The following is a 24,177-nucleotide window of genomic DNA, read 5'->3' as shown; positions in this document are numbered from 1 at the left end:
GAAAAGGAAAATTCCTGATTCCTCTGACTCATCTTGTTCTACAAAACCACACAAAACCAGGAGGAAAAAAATGTTGAACGGATTTAATTTTCTCAGGGAGAGAATACTAGGGAAAAAAAACATCTATGGCAGTCATGGCTTAAACTGGTCAAGAATATTTGCAATCTATTTGCAATCAACAAAAATAGATTCGCAATCAACAAAATAGATTTAGCAATCTATTTATTTTGTTGAAAGTTTAAGATTCTTGTCTCAGACCAGAAAGCTAAAAACAACAATAAAAATAAAAATTTCAGATCAAGTTAAGCCAACTGCTGCCAAGTGAGCACTAGACTAATTGCCTTTATAGGTAAATTATAGTCCTAGTGAATTTCCTCAAAGAATACTTAAATGGATTCAAATAACTAAGAAAAGATAACTTTAAGGCCCTTTAAAATGTGTTGATTCAATTGGTTTTTTTAAGGCCTCTCAACTGTTCTGTGGATGCCCAGATCCACAGAGTGATACATATCTCTTCAAATGGCCAATCAGACAACTATTGTCTGTTTAGAAATGCTGGTTTACTAGAATATATATTGTACAGTCAAATATGGATGATCACAGTAATCATTATATATTTTCAATCACAAATAGTTATCAGATACACAAATGTTTTCAAAAGATTGAACACTTTTTAAGGCAACTCTCTCAGTGGGAAGGAAGGAAATAAAATAAAAATGGTGGAAATGGATATCTTTTATTTTCATAAGAACTGAGAAGTATAAAGTTCTTAATTGGTTAAAAGCGAACCACACTGGCCCTGTAAAGCTTTGTTTGGGTTGGGATGTCAGTGATTAATAGAAAAGGAATTCTATCATTTTCACATCAAGTATGAGTTTAGAGTCGGGTCAAAGGCTGGGGAGGACATCGCCAGAACAGGGTTCAAGGATTTTTCCTAAGAAGTATAGCTGGTTTGTTGGGGCTTCTCAGGTGGCACTAGTGGTCAAGAATCTGCCTGCCAATGCAGAAGATGTAACAGAAGTGGGTTTGACCCCTGGGTCGGGAAGATCCCCCGAAGGAGGGCATGGAAACACACTCCAGTATTCTTTCCTGGAGAATCCCATGAACAGAGAAGCCTGGTGGGCTATAGTCAACAGGGTCGCAATGAGTCGGACATGACTGAAGTGACTTTGCATGCATGCACATAGTTGTTTGTTAACTGAGGGAAAAGACTAGTTACGGGCCTTTAAGGAAGCACAACAGAGGAAGACTCCAGTGAGCTAAGAGGTGAGTTGCGTTCTATACGGAAGCATGCTTCTAGATGTCTTTGAGACAAAATCATACCCACGTAAGACCTAAGCTGAGCTCTAAGGTTAAGTGATCTACGTAAGAGAGAACAATTTAGTTTGGGGAAAAACAGACAGCCTAGAACCAGAGGTAAAAGAGGTAAGAATAAATCATCCTGTTCACACCCTCAAACAACGTTCACAGCTCTATTGAAAATGAAAGTTAGTCTTGAATTCCCTAGAAAGCTTCTCCTCTTCCTCTGGGAAGAGAAGTTGGTGACCTTTTTCTGTAAAGAGCCAGAGAGTAATTTCCATCTTGGGTGTTATAGGTCCCTCATACAACTGCTTGACTCTCACTGTATCATTAAGGCAGCCAGAGACAAGAACATACAAATTAATGAGTGTGGCTGGATTACAATAAAAATTTATAAAAATAGGTGGCAGCCTGAGGAATCTTAAAAGCTATTAGAATAAAGGTTTCAGGATACAAAATCAATATAAAAAATTTATTTTATGAAATTATGTCCACATAAAAGCTTGCATACAAATGTTCACATAAGGTTACTTAGGATAGCCAAAACTGGAAGAAAAAAATCCAAATTCTATCCACTGATGAATGAATAAACAAAATGTGGGATATTCATACAACAGAATATTATCAGCCATAAAAGAAATGAGGAAATGATACATGCTACAACATGAATGAACTTCTGAATTGCACACTTTAAGAGAGTAAATTTTATGGTATGTGAATTATATCTGAATAAAAAATTTAATTGTATTTATATATGTTAGCAACAAACAACCCCAAAATTAAATTAATAAAATATTTACAATGAAATAAAAAATAATAAAATACAGTAGGAATTAATTCAAGTAAAGTAACACAAGCCCTATACACTGAATACTACAAAACATGGCTGAAAGAATTAAAGACCTAATTAAAAGCAAAGACGTACCATGGTACACGGATCAGAAGACTTAGTATTAAGATGGCATATGCCTCAAATCCATCTATGGCTTCAGGATAATCTCTAAAAAGTCCCAACTCCTTTTTTTCCAGAAAAAATGAATCTAAGGTACCTCCTAGGTTTCTAAATCGGCTATCTGGGGACTTTTTTTTTTCTCTGCTGATCAGAACATGGCAGTTGGGAAAAGGAGTAGGCAAGTTTAGGGAAGAGAAGACAAAACTAAGTTTGGGCCAAGGATTTGAAATTATGATGAGTCATCTCTAAGAAAATCACCCCCTGCATAAACACAGTCGTGCAAGTCTGTCCTCATAAACAGTGAGGCAGGGCTCCATGGTAACTGAGGAGGAGACGTGAGGGAACAGAGAGAGGCTCGGGTGACCAGACGCCAGGCAAGAGTGACAGCCAGGAGCCCCATTCCCACGCACCATCAGAAAGTGTTCTGAATCACAGGGTAGAATTCCCCAGTTAGAAGCACATCAGGCTAATTATAAGCACATAGGGTACTTCTGGACAGACTTCCAGTGAATTAAAAAAAGTTTTGTTTCTTTCCTTTAAGTTCCATTTCTAAGGCTATATATTGTCAAAGCAATTTTCTAAAGATGAAAAGCACTGTGTATGTGTGGTACAAATAAACATCAACCTGAGTCAGGAGACACCTTAATCCCTGACAGCAGGACACAGCAAGTGCTCAACAAAAATCTATCATACTAAAGAGATGATGGGCTACCTCTGCCAAAAATTAGTCTCATTGGGTTTGTCATTTTCTCCCTCTGTCCAAAATGCCATCAATGTGATTTTCTAAATCTGAAAAATGATTCCTAAACTCATGATCTAAAACAGTTTCCAGAGCTAATATTTCATGAATTGAATAGACATAAGTATATGCCAAGGTTAACAGAGACCAATTTGCTGCATTTCATTTTATACTTTCAAGATTACTCTTTACTTCTATTTAATAATGTATTAATGTACATTAATAAATGTACAATAATGTATCATTTGTTTCAAAAAGGATGGAGAGATATATTAGTGTAAAAATGAGTTCGTACCACTAGAAGGATGGCTCAATGGCAAAACTGATAGTAAGTAAAATCTCCTTTTAATACTGTATTTTCTCAAGTATATGGCACCCACCACAGCCACCAAGTTAATCAAAGATTTCCAAAAGACAAAAAAGGAAAAGAAACATTAAAAAATTTCCTTTGCCAGAGATGACAAACATTCAGAAATATTCATTTGAAAGCAACTATTTGTCTCAAAACTAAGATAACACAATACCACAGAAGTCATCATATTTGAAGCGCTATTTGTGCTAAACAATGAAGAAGCTTACCACTTCTAGATTTTTGCTCTTTTGCTTTCGCCAGGGCATCATGGTACCTGTCAGCACATTCAGGGATTACATCATTTCTATTACCAACGGCAGGCTTCAAAACAGACAAAATATCACTTTGCTTCTCCTTCTCCAAAAACTGATTAACATCAATGACCAGTGTAACCCCTGGGTAATGAAAAAGAAATGTTTGTGTTAATAATTCTCTTCTACTCACCCTAGAGGCATGCAAAGATATAAGTCAACCTTTTAGGAATGCACTGGTATTAAACCTGTTTACCCTTTGAGAGAATATACTGCAAACATTCGCGACAGTCATCAACTGTTTAGGTTGTAAGAGGAATAAAATCCACAGGAGCAGTATTTCCTTATTACTCCTGCATGATCTCAAGGCACTAGGTTCTGCCCACTGCGGTGATCTGGGACACAGGGTGGACATATGTTGACAGTGGATGTGCAGTCCTTATGCGGGTCATTAATCAGTATTCGAGAACAAGCTTTACGAAAACATGTATTTATACTAGAATAAGTGAAACGGTATCTAAGCCACAGAGATCCTGACATTCTCTGGTACAGCGCAAGTATACTTTCAACATTGTCCTTAGCAACCTGAATGACTGTTTTAGAAAGGCAATGGGCACAGCTGGTGGATATGTGCAGTGGAGTCCAGAAACTTAATTCTGGAACCAATTTAGACCTAGCAAGCACATTATCCCATTTCAAATGTCTGCCTCTCCTCATAAATAAAACCACATTCGACTCTTGGTTGCTTAAAGAAAGATAACGTGGTGAATTGTTTACCATCTACTTTATGTAAGAATATTCTGGCCCCACCAATGGACCTACTGTCTTCACAACCTGCAAATGTACTGAGTTAGAAACGTAGAACAAAAAAAAAAGGAAGAAACCAGGTTAAAATACTTTGTAGATGAAACAACATCTTGATGAAGAGAGAGGAGAAAGATGTTTTTTTTTCTTTTTAAACAGGCATGTCAAACTCTGCCATACAAATGCTAAATGCTGTACTGCTGTCACCAAATTACATTCAGATGTGCATAGAACTGTGAAGGCTGATGTGGTAGGCAAAAACTGTGACTTCTGACACCTACAAGTCCAATCATACAACCTGGAGGAGCACACGAAGGGTAAAGACTTCCGGTGGCCAACTCCAGTTGTTGCTGAACAAAAGCTACAGTGGTGGGTCCTTTCAGATACAGAAGTTAAGGGGAATGGGGAAGCTGCTCCCTTTCCTCTTCTCCAGGAAAGCTTAGTAGGAGAAAAATGCAGTCCTGGCATTTGAGAAGTCTGTGGTCTCAGAGAAGAGGAAAGAACAAGGAAATGACAAAGGATCCTCACATGAATTATGTCGAAAAGCTTTATCAAACCCAGTGAAATGCTATTTGCCTTAAAAGATGGGTATTATGAAGGCATACATTTCTTTCAAGTACATGTACTGATGTACAAGCAGTGGGTCCATGGGTTAATCTTCTAGATGACTGAAGCTGACTTCTTTAGGTACCAACCTTCATCTTAACAGAATCCTGCTCCATGAAAACTAAAGCCCTGGGGAAAAATCTAACAGAACAGTTGTGCTCATCATTTTACCCACAGTCCATGGTACATTTTTGGTGCTTAATGTTTGCTGAGAGCTGCCAGAAGAATTCTTTATGGCATCAAAATTATATTGTGATATTTTCAAAGACTATGGAGGTGTTGGGCTACTTTGCTCCTGCAATAAATGGTCCCAAACTCCTCCTCTTAGTTTTCCTCTAACACCACTGTCAGTTATCACTTCTTGTTCCTGTCTGAATGCCTGCATAGGGCAGCCAAAGCACCTAACTTCTTGGTAAATCATAGCTTCCGAGTTGGGTAGAGACAAAACCAACAGGTAAGCCTTATGCCTAAGATAAGAATAAACAGACTCAAAGCAGCTGTCCACGAGGTCTCCACTGAGTTGACAAAAATCAGTTCTGTGCTCAGGCTTTGAGACATCTATTTTGATTGCTTTTTTTCTTAAGCTATGGGTTGCAATTAAGTTCTAGAGAGCTGAGAATGACACATAAACAATATCCAGAAAGTCAGGTATGTTTCTGCTATGGAACAAATGAAGAAACCTCCTCCAAACCTCCTAAGATCCAAAAATATATTTATGTCTTAATCCATATGCCAGAAGGGCTTCTCTAAGGCATGCATTCTCAAGATAGGCAATATAAACCCCAGGAGGGTAAAAACTGGTTCTTAGGAAGAGAAAGTAAAAAAACAAAACAAAACTTTATATATAAAAGCACATGTCTCCATGTGGCACATAAGCAGGTATATATTAGTGGTTCTGAAATTTCATTGTAAAGAGCACCATGGGGGAAAAGTCTAGAAAGACTCCTTAGGGTACAATCATGGGTAACGGCTGAATGACGTTGCTTTAAGGAGTCAAAAGTAGAGACAAACCTACTTGAAGAAAGCAAGATGCTCCAGTGAAAATGGACAGCGGGCCAAAAGCAAGGAGTCTTGAGTTACTGTGCCCTTTCAAATCTTGCCTGTGGTCAAACATACGGGCCAACAAATTATCTGGGAGTGGGTCTGATAATTGCAACATATGACTAGAATTTGTTTTCAAGTCTTCATACAAAGGATGAAGAATGCTTTTAAAAGTAAGATTAAATTCCTTGTTGAAAACACTGGAAAATTCTCATCTCAGCGTAAGGATATAGGCAGTTTTGTAAGCCAAGTATAAGAACAACATTAAAAAAGGGAATAAAATAACTTCTAAACTGGTTTGGGTGTTCATTGGAAGGGCTGATGCTAAAGCTCAAACTCCAATACTTTGTCCACCTCATGCGACGAATTGACTCATTGGAAAAGACTCTGATGCTGGGAGGGATTGGGGGGCAGGAGGAGAAGGGGATGACAGAGGATGAGATGGCTGGATGGCATCACCGACTCGATGGACATGAGTTTGAGTGAACTCCGGGAGTTGGTGATGGACAGGGAGGCCTGGTGTGCTGTGATTCACGGGGTTGCAAAGAGTCGGACACGACTGAGCGACTGAACTGAACCGAACTGAAACTGGTTTGATCTCCAGGAGAAAAACTATAAACTTTTTAGTCTATTTGAGTGTCTTGATGACAATATAATTTCTTAAAAGTGTATTTTTCAAACTACAGATGCCTTCAGTTTAATATATAAATTTAAATCTCTTGTGTACACAGCTTAATTTTATTTTTTCTTAAGGATTAGAATGTTTGAACGGAGAGACTTCAAAGATCCTAAGGATGTAAGAGTTCAGGTTGGAGAAATACACATATTTTTCAGGCTAAGGAAATAAAAACCAGATGTTCCTCACAAATGCCTGCGCCATTTCAAAGCATATCTTCTGCAGCAAGACTAGGCATCTCAAAAGCATTCTATGACCTGATACAACAGGACAGATTTTAATTATGTCATGAATGGACAGGTTAATGAACTACAATTTTAGGAATCTTATTTTAATTTACATAGGTTATTTATACATGGGGAGTGTTAGCATTTCACCCCAATCGCCATGTGAGTTTTCTTATTATCCTCGAAGAAAATAGATGCTTATAAAAAACACAAACTATTATTTGGGAGCCAAAGTGGGGGGTCTGGCAATTGCTCAGTATGTCTATTCCAATTATGCATTTTGGACTTGGGGAAATAACCCTAGGGTGGGTTTCAGCACCCACTAAACCCACTGTGAGATGAGCCTGAGCAACACTCCACTGATCACCTGACCTCCATAAGGCCATCTCCTGGTTGGCGGACCACAGTGAAGTTTCAGGTCTCCTGGAATGAGGGTCAGTTCAGAGCCAGTGTCCAGTGATCTCTGCAAAGTCTGGTTGTGTCCTTCCCTCCAGCACAGTCACCACAGTAGGGCGTAACATGTTGGTAACGCAGCAGGCTTCTTTCCCAAGGGAACCCAGTCCCTCCTTCATTCAAGGGCTTCTGGGTCTGTGAATGGCTCAAGTCTGGGAACTGATGGAGGGACCATGACTTGCTGTTTATGATTCAAGTTATACTTCCACGCACCTGGCCTAGAACTCTTCTTCCACTTGTACAAATCAAGTAAGAATTTAGTAGACTGTCTATTTCGCTTCTAGGAATACCACAATCAATTAGCAAATTCCATAGGTCTCTGTGTCAGATTTTTCTAATTATTGCTTTGACTCTGCTATCTATTAACATTATACTAACCACAACCACTTGTCTTTGGTGATTAAGTGCTGTCCCCTGGCCTCTGCCAGACTGCCTGACAGATTTTGGACTTTCCAGCCTCTCCACAATTACATAAGCCTATTTCTTAAATGAAATCTCTCTTTATTTTTCCATATATATGCATGTAGAGATAGTCAGACAGTACTAGATACTTGCTTTCCAGAGAAACTACACGGCTACATATGTAGTTTTTTTTTCCATAGGAAAAAAAATATAGAGTTCTGTTTCTTTGAAAAATGCTATTACAGTGGAAGGCACGGAAGGGAGGACAGGCATTTATTAAGCAGGTTGGTCTTTCTAAGGATCAAGATAAAAAAGGACTTGATATAAATTTAAGAGTTGAGAAATTATTTTCTGCTTTCTGGACTTGGTTCAGCTACAACTTCAGATTTTGCTGGAAATAGTACTTAACTGTGAAAACCAGTGCAACCAATCAGTCTTATTTTTGTATAAATATTAAGTCAAGAATTAAAATAGGTGAGAGTTCGTATCTTTTCAGAAATTAAAAATGGCACACTCTTTAAAAATTAGGAATGAAAACAGAAGTTCAGGGGGATAGCCAGATGTAAGCACGGAGCTGCGGCAGCAGGAGGCGGGGAGGGCTTACATTGCTTTGCTTTGTTTATGTCCTTGTTGGCCTCGTTGACAGCATGCTGTATCTCATCCAGCCAAAGAATTTTAGAAGCACTTTGAGGGTCCTGAGAATGTGGTCACAGAATAAAAGAAAAAAACAGTGAATGATGATGAAACAGAATTAACAATGGTCTTTTAGGAGCCACTTTATTAAAATTTCCACAAACTCTTATTTAGCAACAACCCAGCATGGCCACACACTGTACAAGCTACTGATGAAACAGACTCCAAATGGGACCACTTTTACCCTCTGCACAACCACCCCTTTAGTCCAATCCACCCCTCTCCACCATCTCCCACTTGACAGCTGCATCGATCTCCTACTTGCTTTTGTTGTTTCCATGTCAGCTTCAACTCCAGTGGCCCCCTACAAAGAACCGGGTGACCCTTCCCAAAAAGGACATCTCATCACATCATTCCTCTGCGAAACTCCTTCAGAGGTTCTCTCCAGCAGTTTGAAGGAAAAACACTCCCTTCCCACAGGCTGTGGGCATCTAAGGATCTGGTCCTGCTCATCCCTCTGTTTTTGTCTCCCCCTTGTCTATTCACTATTCCTGACCTTCACACCAGCCTCCTTCAGATCCCATCGTTCCACCCCAGGTGTGTGGCGTTGGTTTTTTCTTATCATTCAGGCCTTAATTTAAATGCCACCTCTTCCAAAAAAGCCTTCTCTGACTACCTCGGTCAATCAAATATTCTCTCCCCCAATCACTCAGTAATTACGGCTCCCAAGGTGGCTCAGGGGGCCACAGGAGCACTTTCAATTTTTGGGAAAAAATGATATGTGGATTTTATCACACACAATGACAAAAATAAGAACTAACGTATTCAAATAGAAACATGGTGATGGCCCTTAAAGAGCTAATGGTTTAGCAGAAGAGGCAGGTGCATCAAAAATTATAATTACCGGATCAACAGCAAGGCCCTACTGTATAGCACAGGAAACTACATTTAATATCCTGTAATCAACTGTAATGAAAAATAAAAAACTATAATACAATGTGATCAGAGCAATATTAACGATAGATAGTTTAGAAATAGCCAAGAAGAGATGAATTTGTATTAGGAGCGTTGAGATGCAGGGGGAGAAAAGACCAAGTGGTTAAGGATAGCTTCAGAAAGGAAGTGGAAGCAGCAGTAGAAAGGTATTGAATTACCTTTACTCATTTTTACTTTTAAGGGACGATTCTGATTTTACTCCAAAGGCAGTGCCAGCATACAATGTAATTAAAGAAGGCTTCCAGATAGCAACTGCATTTCATATAAGCTTGTCTAAGATTACAAGTAAATTTTATTATTGGTAGAAATTAAGTATTTTAGAGAAGATGAGACATTGCATTTTAAAAACCTGGGAATCTCTGCCTACTTATGCGATAGCCTAAAGAAAGACTGTGATGAACAGAGGGTGGTCCACTGGAGCCAGGCAGAAGCAGCTCCATCATTTAGGACTCAAGAAGGACGGGGGTAGAAGGAGAACTAACATGCACCAGAGCCTTTGGAGGCTTCACCTCTATCTCCCTCAGAGCCTAACAGATACATGGGGAAAGTGCTCTGAAGATGAGACAGAATATCTGCTGTTTCGTCCTGTAACCCCAGATTAAGGAAGACCATGGATGGAGGCTTGATTCCTGCCTCCACAGTCACCTCTAGCTGGATCTGCCACGTGGGAACCAGCAGCTAATAAGACTTTCCATCTTTTGGGAGGATGGCCGTGGAAGGTTCAAACAGGAAGCAAGACGGGAAGTTGAGAACTGGAAGAGGAAGGGATAGGGGAACAGAAAGTATTTTTCCTCCGCTTCCAAGCTGAAGAGAACCCAACCACTCCCCCAGGTACAGCCTAAAAACTAAGCTCCACACAAGTTCATTTCTGTCTTTCTCAGATTATTTTTTTTTTCCTCTGAAGGGTATTTACCAAATTTCTTCATAACTCACTACTGTAGAAGATGCACCACACAAACTTTTATTCAGATGAGAAGAAAGTTACAATCCATTTCAAAGCTGAAGGTATTAGTTTTATAAGCTAAACCCAAGAGAGACTTTGTAAATCAAAATAATCTAAGTCAACAGTTTAAATCATGACCCACTTCAGCGAAGGGCTGCTAGAGTTTAATGCAAAGCCAAGAGTAAAAACCGAAGCCTACCAGTGTAAGGTCTTCCTTTCAATTGATCACTGGAAGACTGGAAACAGGGTATTTATAGGACGGCCAAGTCGGTATGCTGTGCTGTGCTTAGTCACTCAGTTGTGTTGTGACCCCATGGACTGTAGCCCACCAGGCTCCTCTGTCCATGGGGATTCTCCAGGCAAGAATACTGGAGTGGGTTGCCATGCCCTCCTTCAGGGGGTCTTCCCAACCCAGGGATAGAACCCAGGTCTCCCACATTGCAGGCGGATTCTTTACCATCTGAGCCACCAGGGAAGCCCAAGAAAACTGAGTGGGTAGACTATCCCTTCTCCAGGGGATCTTCCTGACCCAGGAATTGAACTGGGGTCTCCTGCATTGCAGGCGGATTCTTTACCAAATGAGCTAACAGGGAAGCCTGTTCAAGTCTCTACTTCCAGCTAAAAAGCCAGGTTCAATATACGAGTTACAGATGGAAAAGTCAACAGAAAGTAGGCCATCTGAAAATCAAGTAATAAATTCCTGAATTTAGAGGATTCCTGCTGCTGCTGCTGCTAAGTCACTTCAGTCATGTCCGACTCTGTGCGACCCCAGAGATGGCAGCCCTAGAAAATTGTAAATCATTTAAAACCTACCTCAGTTTGTACTGTGTTACCAGGTAATTGCATATTATTTGGCTGAAGTATTAAGCATTGACTTAAAAAAAATTAATTTATTTTAATTGGAGGCCAATTACTTTACACTATTGTAGTGGATTTTGCCATACATTGACATGAATCAGCCATGGATGTACATGTGTCCCCCATACTGAACCCCCCTCCCACCTCCCTCCCCATCCCATTCCTCAGGGTCATCCCAGTGCACCAGCCCTGAGCACCCTGTGTCATGCATTAAACCTGGTCTGGCGATCTATTTCACACATGGTAATATACATGTTACGGGGGCTTCCCTGGTGGCTCAGAGGTTAAAGCGTCTGCCTCCAATGCGGGAGACCCGGGTTCAATCCCTGGGTCGGGAAGATCCCCTGGAGAAGGAAACAGTAACCCACTCCAGTATTCTTGCCTGGAGAATCCCATGGACGGAGAAGCCTGGTAGGCTACAGTCCACGGGGTCACAGAGAGTCGGACACGACTGAGCAACTGAACGGAACGAATATACATGTTAAACACTGACTTTTGATTGTAAAGCTCTTGGTGTGATAAGATGTGAAAAGTTCATACAGATCAGTTTCCTCCCACCTTATTCTGTATCCTTAAGTCTCATGAAATTTGCATTTTTCTGATTCTTGCTGCATTTTTATAGTCAACAAGCTATTGGGCTGTCTAGATTAGTGTTTAGGTGTTGTTAGCTACAGGAAAATCAATGCAGTTTCTTTAACTACATATTAAATTATATCCTCCAGAATATAACTATACATAAAAGCTTATTTGTGAAACAACAACGTGAATGTGCTTAACATTACTGAGCTGTACACTTAACAGTGGTTAAGATGGCAAATTTTATGCTATATATATTTTACAGCAGTTGAGAAAAAAATGTTTCTGGTAAACCTGCTCACCAATATCCGTTGGATAAAGGGAGTCCTCTGCATCTTAATGTTGTGCTATGATTTTAGTTTAATCAAGTAGTGTTCTTTTGGGGAGACCCCTACTTCTCTGACCCTATAGAATTATTGAATGGCTCAGAATGTGATGACCTATGGCAAAACAAAACACAATGAAACCAAGCTTCGGCCAAGCACTGATGACAGATTCAGACCAATGTGACATGAAGGAGAATTTCCAAAGTAATCAAGCACTCGAACAACTTTAATGTCTTAAAAACAACCCTGCTTTCCGTGATTCATTTAGTTTACAATCACATAATGAACCTAACAAGATTCGAAAGGAAAAGGAAGAGGATAATTTCTGACAGCTCAGTTACCAGGTAGAAAGGGCACCCTGGAACTTTATTTTTAAAGTGGGTAAAAATGAGATAAGGAACAGATTTAAATTTAACTGCTGCTAAGCATCTGTCTCCAGCTTACGTCTGTTAAGGACTGCCCTTATCTGCATTCATTCCATGCACATAAATACACAGGGTAGGAACTACAGCTTCTGCCCAGAATGGCCTGTGAGTGGTGGGAGGAGTTACACGACTTTCTCCACGGATAAGGAACATGCTCAGAGGCTCAGTCTGAGTCATGCACAAGTGCTGTCACACCCTTTCCCTGCAGAGGACGCGGGCGAGCTTCCTGTCCACACAGCACAGCAGAACCCCGTTCTACAGAGAGAACCAGGGTGCCGGTACATGGAGCCGAGGCGAAACCCCACACCCTAATCTTGCACATTTGAGAGAGGGGGCTCGGATCAAGATGAGAGCCGTCCTCTTTGCAGCTGTTGGAGGACTGCTTCTGTCGCCTGTTTCCTGTCAAAGCGGTAAGCTCTTTTCTTATGATGTCCGGTGGGATTGCTACTTTGTGTTCCAAGAGTCAATTGAATCTAATCTGTTTTACATTTCACACAAACTGAACCCCCAAAGGCAGAGTGGAATCTTAGTTGTTAAAAGGGGGAGTCATGGACGTTAAGAGATGTAGTTTGTTCACTATTCCCATCTTGTTCAAGACTGTTCTGTGCTCATATTTAAAAATCTGTGGCACAGTCAAGACAGGAGAGATCTACAACTAAATCAAGAATCAATTTTCTTTAAAAGTTTTTCTAAGCATTTCCTCTGATATGGCAAAGAATAACATTTTTTAAAAGAGATTAAAGAAATCCCACGTTAATAGCTCCTGCTGCTGCTGCTAAGTCGCTTCAGTCGTGTCCGACTCTGTGCGACCCCACAGATGGCAGCCCACCAGGCTCCCCCGTCCCTGGTGAGCCACAAATGAGGAAAACAAGAACACTCCCTGAAAGACAGAGTGGTTGGTCTGCTTTCAATAATCACTGATGCTAATGAATTAGCATTTCCCAAAAGAAGTATGTATTTTCTGTTTCACTCAGTACAATGTTAGCCTGAAACTTCCTGCTTGCTCTAGATCAACCTGGGACAGGGGTATCCACAACCTCCTTACTGTCGGGGTTCCATTCTCCAGTGGACATTTTAGGAGCCAGAGAGCTGTTGGGAGTAAATGACAGTGAACAGGGAAAATAAAAGTTATACAAAAACACTCCAAGGCTCTATAAAGGAATGCTGCCTACACTGACAGCTGGAGTCGCTGAGGTGGTCTCAGGACAGCGTGGAGAGAAGCAGTGGGGAGCAGTTGCTTGTGTGGGAGTTACAGGTAAGGGAGTGCTCTTTCTGGGAGTGGATGAGCCAAAATCAGAAGAGCAAAAGAAAAGAAGTGTGCAGAGGGGGTTCCTTCAAGGTGCCGGTGGGGGTTGCTGGACGTGAAAAGGGGGGAATTTAAAGGGTGACAAAGTAAGGAGATCACGAGGTAGGGGAGACAAGTGAGGATCTGAGATTAACATATTCACATTATATATAAAGCAGGTAACAACAAGCAACAAGGGCCTACTGCACAGCACAGGCAACTGTACTCAGTGTCTTATAACAACCTTAAGTGAAAAGAATCGGAAAGAGAATACATGCGTATTACATACCTGATACGCATAAAGCTGAATCACTTCACTATACACTTGAAACTAACACAGCACTGCATTTTAACTATACTTCAGTTTAAAAGTTTTATAAAAAAATAAAAGGCAGCAAAGTGAAAGGCGGTGAACTTGTTCTCGTCAATAGGGGTTGGGAAGAAACAGAGAGGAAGACCGCCCCCTGTTTAGCGGCTGAAGTCTCTTCCCTGCGGGTCAGTCCCTCTCTAAAGCCTTTTCTCAGGTTGAAACACATATCAGGGACATCACGTCAGATGAACCTGTATAAAACACTCAAATAAATGAAAACAAAATACACACATAATTTAACAAGCATTAGTTCTTAAGGAAAACCAGGCTCTAAGGAGTAAAAGACTTCTTTGAGCTGGATCAGAGCCAGAATTCTCATGGAAATGGAATCAAGGCTTGTTGATCGAGTCACTGTTCAGCAGGTTTTCAGGCGTGATGTCTTGCTCAATCACTGGAATTCTCGAAAACAGACAAACGCTGGGTTTCAACAGCTCTCTTACCAGATCTTGAAGGGATGTAACTCGTGCAGCATGTTTTCAGCCTCCATTTTCTAGCTCTGTGCCTGCCTGAAAAGGCCCTTCTCTTTGGGTGATGTCAGATGCAAGAATTTTCTAAAATGCCCAAGTGAGCAGAAGGATTTGAGTGGCTGTACTCAAGTGGCACACAGCATGCCTTCTAAGTTCACTTCTACACACAGGCATCAAAGAAAGCCACTTCCCCAATTTTTCTTTCCTTTAATCTTTCTTCCCTTACAAGGACACCCTCTGCTTACACCCCAAATTCAGTTTTTGTGATCTCAAGGTTATGAGAGAGACTTCAATTTCACCCGAGGGTAGAGATTAAAGCTGGAATAGAAACCAGCTTTAGAATAGAAGGAGAGCCAGGTTGCTAAACACTAACTAACCTCCAGGATTCAACATGTAGGAATTCAGAGCTCATATGAAAAGAGGTAACTGGCAGAGTAAGGAATTTTAAATCGATATAAGTATTAGGTTTATATTCGGCATAAAAGCCCGTCTTAAGGTAACGTTAGAAATGTGAGAGAATCTACTTTCTCTGCACGTCAAGGATTAATTTATGGAAAATTACATAATGAAAAGCAGGTTTGAGTGTTAAGGTTTATTTTGTTTTTAAAATTGCTCTTTCAAGAATTAAGATTATTAGTATCAATGTGCCAACTAAGTGACAAATATTTGTTGTATGTAATTTGTTTTAATACTCTTTTTCTTTTCTTCATTTCCAACTTCTTGAATCATCAATTTCCTCCTCTCCTCCCCTCTTGAAATCTGGCATTCCCCCTCAATTCTGCCTTTGGATTATTTCTTCTCACATCTCTCCCTATAGAACATTGAAGCACAAAATCAAAGTGCTGTCTCTACCCAGACTAAAAGGCCCATACCTCTCATGTGGGCTCCTGAAATTCTGGATTCCATATTTAAGTCTAACCTGTCACGGCACACTCGCATTCTAATATTGCACCAGCAATTCGAACTCAGTATTCAAAACTGAGATCTTAGCTTCTCCCTGTGTAGCACCCTCTGCCCCCTGCCTTGCGCCATGCTCCATCTGCCTCTCCTCCCATGTTGCCCAGAAGACAAACCTCCCAGTCATGTTTGCTTCCTGCTTCCTTTGCACCATCTCCAGATGCTAAGTCCCTTTGAGCCTCCATTACCTCATGTGTTCACGTTCACTTCTCCACTGGCATTACTCCAGCTCTGTAACCCACCAACTTGAGCTGAAATGATTACAGTAGTCTCCAAATCTAGACAGCATATTAAAAAGCAAAGACATCACTTTGACGACAAAGGTCCATATAGTCAAGGCTATGGTTTTTCTAGTAGTCATGTACAGATGTGAGAGTTGGACCGTGAAGAAGGCTTAGTGCTAAAAAACTGATGCTTTTGAACTCTGGTGCTGGAGGAGACTCTCGGGGCTTCCCAGGTGGTGCTAGTGGTAAAGAACCCACCTGCCAATGCAGGAGACATAAGAAACGTGGGTTCGATCCCTGGGTTGGGAAGATCCCTGGAGGAAGGCATGCCAACCCACTCCAGTATTCTTGCCTGGAGAATCCCAGGGACAGAGAAGCCTGGTGGGTTATAGTGCATAGGGTTGCAGAGAGTCAGACACAACTGAAGCAAGTGAGTTTGCATGTGTGCAGAAGACTCTTGAGGCTCTCTTGGACTGCAAGGAGACCAAACCATTTAATCTTGAAATAAATCAACCCTGAATATTCAATGGAGGAATTGATGCTGAAGCTGAAGTGCCAATACTGCTCACCTGACACGAAGAGCTGACTCACTGGAAAAGACCCTGATGCTGGGCAAGAATGAAGGCAGGAGGAGAAGGGGACAACAGAGGATTGAGAGATGGTTAGATAGCATCACTAACTCAATGGACATGAATCAGAGCAAACTCGGGGAGACAGTGAAGGACAGAAGAGCCTGGTGTGCTGCAGTCCATGGTGTCGCAAAGAGTCGGACACGATTTAGCGACTCAACAACAACAACGAAGGCTCCAAATCAGATCCCTTTGCTTCTCATTTCTTATCCTCTTAGCCTTTTCTCTACACTGTCATCAAAGTGACCTTAAACACAAGTCAAATCACGGTTATATTAGTTTTCTATTACTACTGTAATAAATTTCCACAAAATTAAAACACAGGATTTAGTATATTTCTGAAAGTCACGAGTCCTGAAATCAAGGTGTCAGCAGGGAGGCTCTTCTTGCTGTAGTTGCTCTCTCGAAGCACATGCGTTCCTTGGCTCATGGCTCTTTCTCAACCTTCAAAGCTGGCAGCAGAGCCTTTTCTAGGATCTCCAACTTTGGCCCTCTTGCCTCTCCCTTTCATAAGGATCTTATGTTGTAATCTCATGACTACATCTGGCCCACTGGCCAATCCAGGGTACTCATTCCATCTCAAAATCCTGAAGCACATCCACAAAAGTCCCTTTTGCCACAGAAGGTAACATATTTGCCTGTTCCAGGCATGAGTGCATGGAATCTTTGGGGAGCCATCATGCTACTCTTGCTTGGACAACCCCATGGACGGAGGAGCCTGGTGGGCTGCAGTCCGTGGGGTCGCTAAGGGTCGGACACGACTGAGCGACTTCACTTTCACTTTTCACTTTCACACATTGGAGAAGGAAATGGCAACCCACTCCAGTGTTCTTGCCTGGAGAATCCCAGGGACGGGGGAGCCTGGTGGGCTTCCGTCTATGGGGTCGCGCAGAGTCGGACACGGCTAGAGCGCCTCAGCAGCAGCAGCAGCAGCATGGGTATTATACTAAGAGCTGTCTACCTCAGTGGCTATCACTCTGTCCACAGTTTTGTCTGCATACAACCTCAGCATCTGTGAATGGGCGCGTGATTTCTTAGGAGTTTAGGGGCCCTTCAGAGATTTGGCTGTAAGCTACTCTTTCAACTTCACCTGCCAGATGTACCTTATTTGCATAAGAATGTTTTTGTGCATCTTCTCCATCAGTGTGAGAATTGAATTGGTATCGATTTAAAACTGTGCTTCACTGGCATATAAACATGCAATAAACATTTGCTAAATCAACTTATCTGATATTCCCAGATGCCACGTCAGCCTACACAATGCCCATGGTCATTCATCACCTGCTGCTGCTGCTGCTAAGTCACTTCAGTCGTGTCCGACTCTGTGTGACCCCACAGACGGAAGCCCACCAGGCTCCCCCGTCCCTGGGATTCTCCAGGCAAGAACACTGGAGTGGGTTGCCATTTCCTTCTCCAATGTGTGAAAGTGGAAACTGAAAAGTGAAAGTGAAGTCGCTCAGTCGTGTCCGACCCTTAGCGACCCCACGGACTGCAGCCTACCAGGCTCCTCCATCCATGGGATTTTCTAGGCAACAGTACTGGAGTGGCTTGCCATTGCCTTCTCCGCCTACCAGATTCTTATTCTTCTATTAAATTCCATCCCTTTATGTACCTCGCTTAATCTTTGTTCATGTCCATCTTTTGCTTGACATTTTGCCCCAACATCTAAATCTATTAAATACTGTCTGAATGCCTATACAGTTTATAATCAATATGACATTAGCCTATAATGCTTTAAAGTGCTATTTTTGTTTCCTCTTATAGTATTGTAATTTCTTACATACAAAGAGTTGTCATCTAGTTTGGGTTCCTGCATGGGTTAGCATGCTGCTGGGGCATATGATATACATTAAATGCTTTCCTGTTGATTACCTGATCCATAATGACTGTTTAAAATAAAAAGGATCCTAAATTCTACCGTCACAGAAATTATGCAGCATAAGAAATCTAGTTTTATTGCTATCCCTCAGTGATGAATCACATGTTAATACTTCTTTTCAATTATAGGCATGGAGTATGATTCAGACAACTTGGCAAAGCCAATTTTACGTATTAAGACCTTCCGCGGAGCTCCCCAAAATTCTTTTGAAGAGTTCCCCCTTTCTGCCATAGAAGGTTGGACAGAAACCACCAAAACTGTAAAAATGAAGTGCCCTGAAGAACTTGATTCAAATCTCCATGTGAATAATGCTACCATGGGGTACCTGAGCAGCCCTTTAAGTACCAAATTGATACCTGCCATCTACATCCTGGCGTTTGCAGTAGGTATGCCGGCCAACGCGGTGACCCTGTGGATGCTCTTCTTCAGGACCAGAACCATCCGTATGACCATCTTCTACACCAACCTGGCCGTTGCAGACTTTCTGTTTTGTGTTACACTGCCCTTTAGAATAGCTTACCATCTCAATGGGAACAACTGGGTATTTGGCGAGGTCATGTGCCGGGCCACCATGGTCATCTTCTACGGCAACATGTATTGCTCCATTCTGCTCCTCGCCTGCATCAGTATCAACCGCTACTTAGCCATTGTTCACCCTTTCACTTACCGGGGACTGCCCAAGCGCACCTATGCCTTGCTAACATGTGGACTGGTGTGGATAACGGTTTTCTTATACATGCTGCCGTTTTTCATTCTGAAGCAGGAGTACTATCTTGTCCAGCAAGACATCACCACCTGCCATGATGTCCACAACACATGTGAGTCCTCGTCGCCCTTCCAGCTCTACTACTTCATCTCCTTGGCATTCTTTGGATTCTTAATTCCATTTCTGGTCATTATCTACTGCTACACAGCCATCATTTGGACACTTAATGCAAAAGATCGTAGGTGGTTGTACTACATTAAGGCGAGTCTCCTCACTCTTGTGATTTTTACCATTTGCTTTGCTCCAAGCAATATCATCCTTATTATTCACCATGCAAACTACTACTACAGCAACACCGATGCCTTATACTTTGTCTATCTCATAGCTTTGTGCCTCGGTAGCTTGAATAGTTGCCTAGATCCATTCCTTTATTTTCTTATGTCAAAAATCACAGATCACTCTACTGCTTACCTTACAATGGTGAAATCATCTTAGAGAACAAGGGAGGCTATTTGTGAAAAGATACATTCTTGAAGTAACATATGCATAGAGCTCTATTCTCCAGCTCCATTTTTGAGCTCCTAGAAAACAATGCTTCAAAATAAAGCATTACATATGCCCTAGCTTTTTTAAAAAAGTGTCAATGCAGGAGAAGAGATATCTCTACTCTCTTCAAGGCAACTGACACATCTGCCCGACTGGTACTTCAAGCTCTTGAAATATCCGTCTTCCCTACTTCTAAGAGGTTTCTACTTTAGTTGACTAGAAGGTTGAGGATGGAACAGGGAGCAAGGGTGCAGCAGGGGCGGGGCGGTTAAGATCTCTGCTTTTAGTATCTGGTGTCAGTTTTAATTCTTCTGCCTCCTTCAGCTCTCTGGCTGACAGCTGCCTCATCAGCTGACTCTGTGTGCATAGTATCTCTCAGTACATCTGTTATCCAGGCCCACTTCTGCCTTCTAACCGTTCTCATCACTGCCAGCCTGTCCTCCACTTCTCAGGCCACTGCTAGATTTGTTGTTGTTTAGTCACTAAGTCACGTCTGACTCTTCTGTTATCTCATGAACTATAGCCTGCCACACTCCTCTGTCCACGGGATTTCCCAGGCAAGAATACTGGAGTGGGTTGCCATGATTAATCTTCCCCAAATGCCAGTTTGAATATATCACTCAAATCTCCCAGTTCAGAAACCTCCATTGACCACTCACTGCTTTGGAATAAATTATAAAGATTTAGATTAGCATTCAGGACTGACGCTAATTTTATCTACCAAAAAACATGCATGGGATATAAGCACTGGCTGAGCTTCTCCCTTTGCTGTAATCCACACTTCTCCTCATTCTGCCCCTGCCTCTCACTGGAAAGCTATTTCTAATATGTTTGCCTTAATTCTTTCCATCTCTCGAAGTCCTCAAAGGGCCACTCTTCCCTGACTCTCTATCCAGAAGTTCATTTTCCTCATCTGAACCTTCAAAAAACTTTTTTGTATTTTTATTACGGCACTTTAGAGAGCTCACTTGTATACAAATGTTAATTCCATAAGCACTTACTAACTACCATATGCAGTAGAGAAGGGGCTTGTCCTCTCCCTTCTCTAAGTTTCTAGTAATAATGCCAGGCCCAAGTCTTCCCAGGGTCTGTGGGCCAAGGCTCCATGCTTTGCACATCCTGTGGTTGAATGAATGAAATAATAAAATCCTAAGGCACCTAAACAGCATGAAAGTCAATTAAATTCATACTGAGAAGGCAAGGTATTCCATATGACAGGGTATATTATTTCTGGTTTGCCACATCAAAAAAGAAAAAAAAAAAGAAAGCTAAGAATATATTCAAGATGTCATTTATAAGTTTAAAATAATGGCTCTATTATTTTTGTCCTTAAACATAGTTTTTATGGGAAAATGATATTTTGTGATAATCTTTCCCTCAGTTTAGAGATCAGACAGAAGGTGATTATTAGTGGTTAAGGGCATAAAGGACTGTGAGATGAATTTTCAAATTTGTAGGAATGTTAATTAACTGTACACTTTGTAGTGACCATCAAAACAATAAAAGACATTTTAAATGCCTATTTGGGAGTATGCAGAGTTTCCTATTTCCTTGGACTTAAGACTACAAAAAATACAAAAATGCACACAAAGAACATTTACACTGTCTGTGTGGCTACATGAAGAGGAAAAATAAGATGAACACTAAAGCAAGCAAAAAAAAAAAACTAAAATAAGTTTCTAGATGACAAAAACCCCAATGGAAGGAACTGCTTTCTGCAAATTGCCTTCTGCAAACTGCAAAATAATGAACTGTAATACAGTTTTACCTACAGAAAAAAAAATTCAACACTATTCACTTGTTAAAAGCATACTTAATTTTATGCAGTAAACGAGAACTTTTACTCATTTAAAGGTGTATAATTCATATGCCTCCCAAAATTCTCAAGAAAAGGCTTCAACTTAAAAATAGCTGACAATTCACTGCCTCCAGTGTGCTCTCTGCAAACATATGCCAGGCCAACTTCCCAGTCTTTCCCTCAAGAAATGGAAGAAATCTGGTGTGTATGCAAGGTTATGCCTGAAATACTGTTATCGAGGACCAAGAATTCTCATCAACTTACATCACTGTCCTCAATCTTTGATAAAACTGAGCATTCTACTAAGATGTCATCCATTTTGACTCTTAATGACTATATACTTTGGCACAAGCTGTACCTCATACTGACAATACCAGTAATGTAACTTTCCTCTTTTATTTTCTAAGGCTAGACTTCTGGAAAGTAAGGCACAGAAACAGCTTCATAAACACAACTGAAAATTTACAGGTATCAAAACAGCAGAGGTTCAAAGACAGAGACCCCCACTAAATAACAGAATCAGGTTTCTTTTTTCCCCAGGGAAAGAGAATGTGCTGAGAAAACAACGTGTCAAAATGAAGGAGCAGAGAAAGAGAAATGTGTTTAAAGATGGCAACTTGACCAAATCAGACTCATCACTTGGGGCTGTAGTGTTTCATCATCTCTTGTGCTCAGGCACTTCAGTCTGACTCTTTGTGACCCTGTGGACTGTAGCCCATGAGGCTCTATTGTCCATGGGATTCTCTAGGCAAGAATACTGAAGTGGGTTGCTATTTCCTCCTCCAGGGGATCTTCCCGACCCAGGGATTGAACCTTGGTCTCCTGCATTGCAGGCAGATGCTTTACGTCTGAGCCACCAGTGAAGCCCTTTAATCTCTCAGTTAATGGCAATATATTGTACTTCAAGCTTCTAATTTTATAGGTCTGCTGCTGCTGCTAAGTTGCTTCAGTCGTGTCCGACTCTGTGCAACCCCATAGACAGCAGCCCACCAGGCTCCCCCATCCCTGGGATTCTCAAGGCAAGAACACAGGAGTGGGTTGCCATTTCCTTCTCCAAATTTTATAGGTCAATAGTGGTTTAATGCCTGGGCTCTAGCTCAGATTCCTAGGCTCATATTCAGGGCTCTAATTACACTATTAGAGCACCGTTTTCACACTTAGGAGGGCTTCCCTGGTAGCTCACTTGGTAAAGAATCCGCCTGCAATGTAGGAGTCCTCGGTTTAATTCCTGGGTCGGGAAGGTCCCCTGAAGAAGAGATAGGCTACCCACTCCAGTATTCTTGGGCTTCAGCTGGCAAAGAATCTGTCTACAATGAGGGAGACCTTGGTTCGATCCCTGGGTTGGGAAGATCCCCTGGAGAAGGGAAAGGCTACCCACTCCAGTATTCTGGCCTGGAGAATTCCATGCACTGTATAGTCCATGGGGTTGCAAAGAGTCAGACACGACTGAGTGACTTTCACTTCATACTTAGGAGGGAGACCCCACAGAGAGGTGGTGGCGCATAGACACCAGGGAGGCTTCTGAGTGTTTTGAAGAGGTGCTGTGGAATTGCACCTTGACCTAAAGTCCTGAGATTGGGGTGATCAGGAGCGGAAGTCCACTGCTGGCCTATAAAAGGTCTGTGGAGTCAGTCTCACCTCAAAGACAACCCCCCCATGTGGTGTCAGCAGAGAAACCCAGGTCTACCTCTGCTTTGTATGCAGAAGATCCCAATTTGCGACCAGAGCAGGCCTTGAGTCTAGTGAAGACCTTGTGACAGAGAAATCAACTCACCATCCGCTGGCCTGCATGGCAGCTAGAGGAGCCCACAATAACACTAGCTACATTTCATAAACCCCTTTTTGGGGTGACATGCTCCATGTCAAATGCTATACACTTATACATACATACATTATAATCAATGTAATTATGTGTTAATAGGGAATTATGTGCTAATGTATATTATTCATTTACTACATTATGTAATCATTTAAGCCTCACCATAATCCTATAAGGTAGGTACTATAATTTTAATTTTACATATGTGAAAACCAAAGCATAAAGAATTTTAGTGACTTGAATAAAATCCCTAGCTAATCGGTGGCAAAGCCAAGATCTAAATGGTTCCTGTCTGTCCTCAAAACTAATAACTTTAGCGTCCAATGCTGTGTCACGAGCTACAGCCACAGCTATATAGGTAGGGACAGCAGGGGGCAGCCCAGTCCTCCTCACTGACAGGGTCTGCTCTCCCTGCTGGGATGAGGGCACACAAGGCCTGGCTTGAGTCTCTCTCTCCCTACTTTTTTTTTGCATAGGTATGCTCTTTTTTTGGGTGACATGCTGCATGTCAAATGCTATACGCTTATACATACACATACTATAAAAAAACAGAAATTCAATAAAAGTGAAAAAATAAAACAATGTAAATCCTGTTCACTCCATGCTACTAAACAGCAGCCACAAGTGGCTAAGTCCCAGGGAGCACTGGGAGACAGTTCTTCCTGTCCACCCAGTTCTTCCAGGGTGGCCAGTATCTACCGGCTATCTCACAACCACAGTGTGAGCTCTGCGGCCAGATGAAACCCTCTGCTCTGCAGTGGGACCTGGCTGGGTCAGTTTCCTCCTGTGCCTAGAACAAACCAAGCTGGTGCCCATGCAGCCCTGCCATTACCTGTTTGCATCATCCTGCTCCCACCCATCAAACCAATTCATCCTTACCCTTCAGGAGCTGCCCCTGATCTACCTCCACACCAGCCTATCTTAGGATTCCAGCCCAT

The 24,177-nt window shown here is 41.7% G+C and overlaps 2 protein-coding genes across 2 annotated transcripts in view; one reads left to right on the top strand and one right to left on the bottom strand.

Annotated features, from left to right (window-relative positions):
- IQGAP2 (IQ motif containing GTPase activating protein 2) overlaps positions 1 to 24,177 on the bottom strand; it is a 316,582-nt gene that overhangs the window by 66,234 nt on the left and 226,171 nt on the right. Inside the window, exons 14-15 of the mRNA XM_055435889.2 lie at positions 8,407 to 8,497; positions 3,570 to 3,737 (exon numbers count right to left, since the gene is read on the bottom strand). Of these exons, the coding sequence (XP_055291864.2) occupies positions 3,570 to 3,737; positions 8,407 to 8,497 (259 nt within the window). The remainder of the gene's footprint in view (positions 1 to 3,569; positions 3,738 to 8,406; positions 8,498 to 24,177) is intronic.
- F2RL2 (coagulation factor II thrombin receptor like 2) lies at positions 12,718 to 21,144 on the top strand. Its single transcript, XM_055435890.2, has 2 exons — positions 12,718 to 12,969; positions 18,499 to 21,144. The coding sequence occupies exons 1-2, from the start codon at positions 12,735 to 12,737 to the stop codon at positions 19,569 to 19,571; spliced, it is 1,308 nt and encodes a 435-aa protein (XP_055291865.2). The 5' UTR covers positions 12,718 to 12,734; the 3' UTR covers positions 19,572 to 21,144.

Source organism: Moschus berezovskii, chromosome 9 (genome assembly GCF_049115385.1).
Source record: "Moschus berezovskii isolate FMDL1 chromosome 9, NW_MosBer_1.0, whole genome shotgun sequence".
Classification (NCBI taxonomy): domain Eukaryota; kingdom Metazoa; phylum Chordata; class Mammalia; order Artiodactyla; family Moschidae; genus Moschus; species Moschus berezovskii.
The sequence above is the reverse complement of the archived record's forward strand: the minus strand, read 5'-3'. Positions and strand labels throughout refer to the sequence as shown.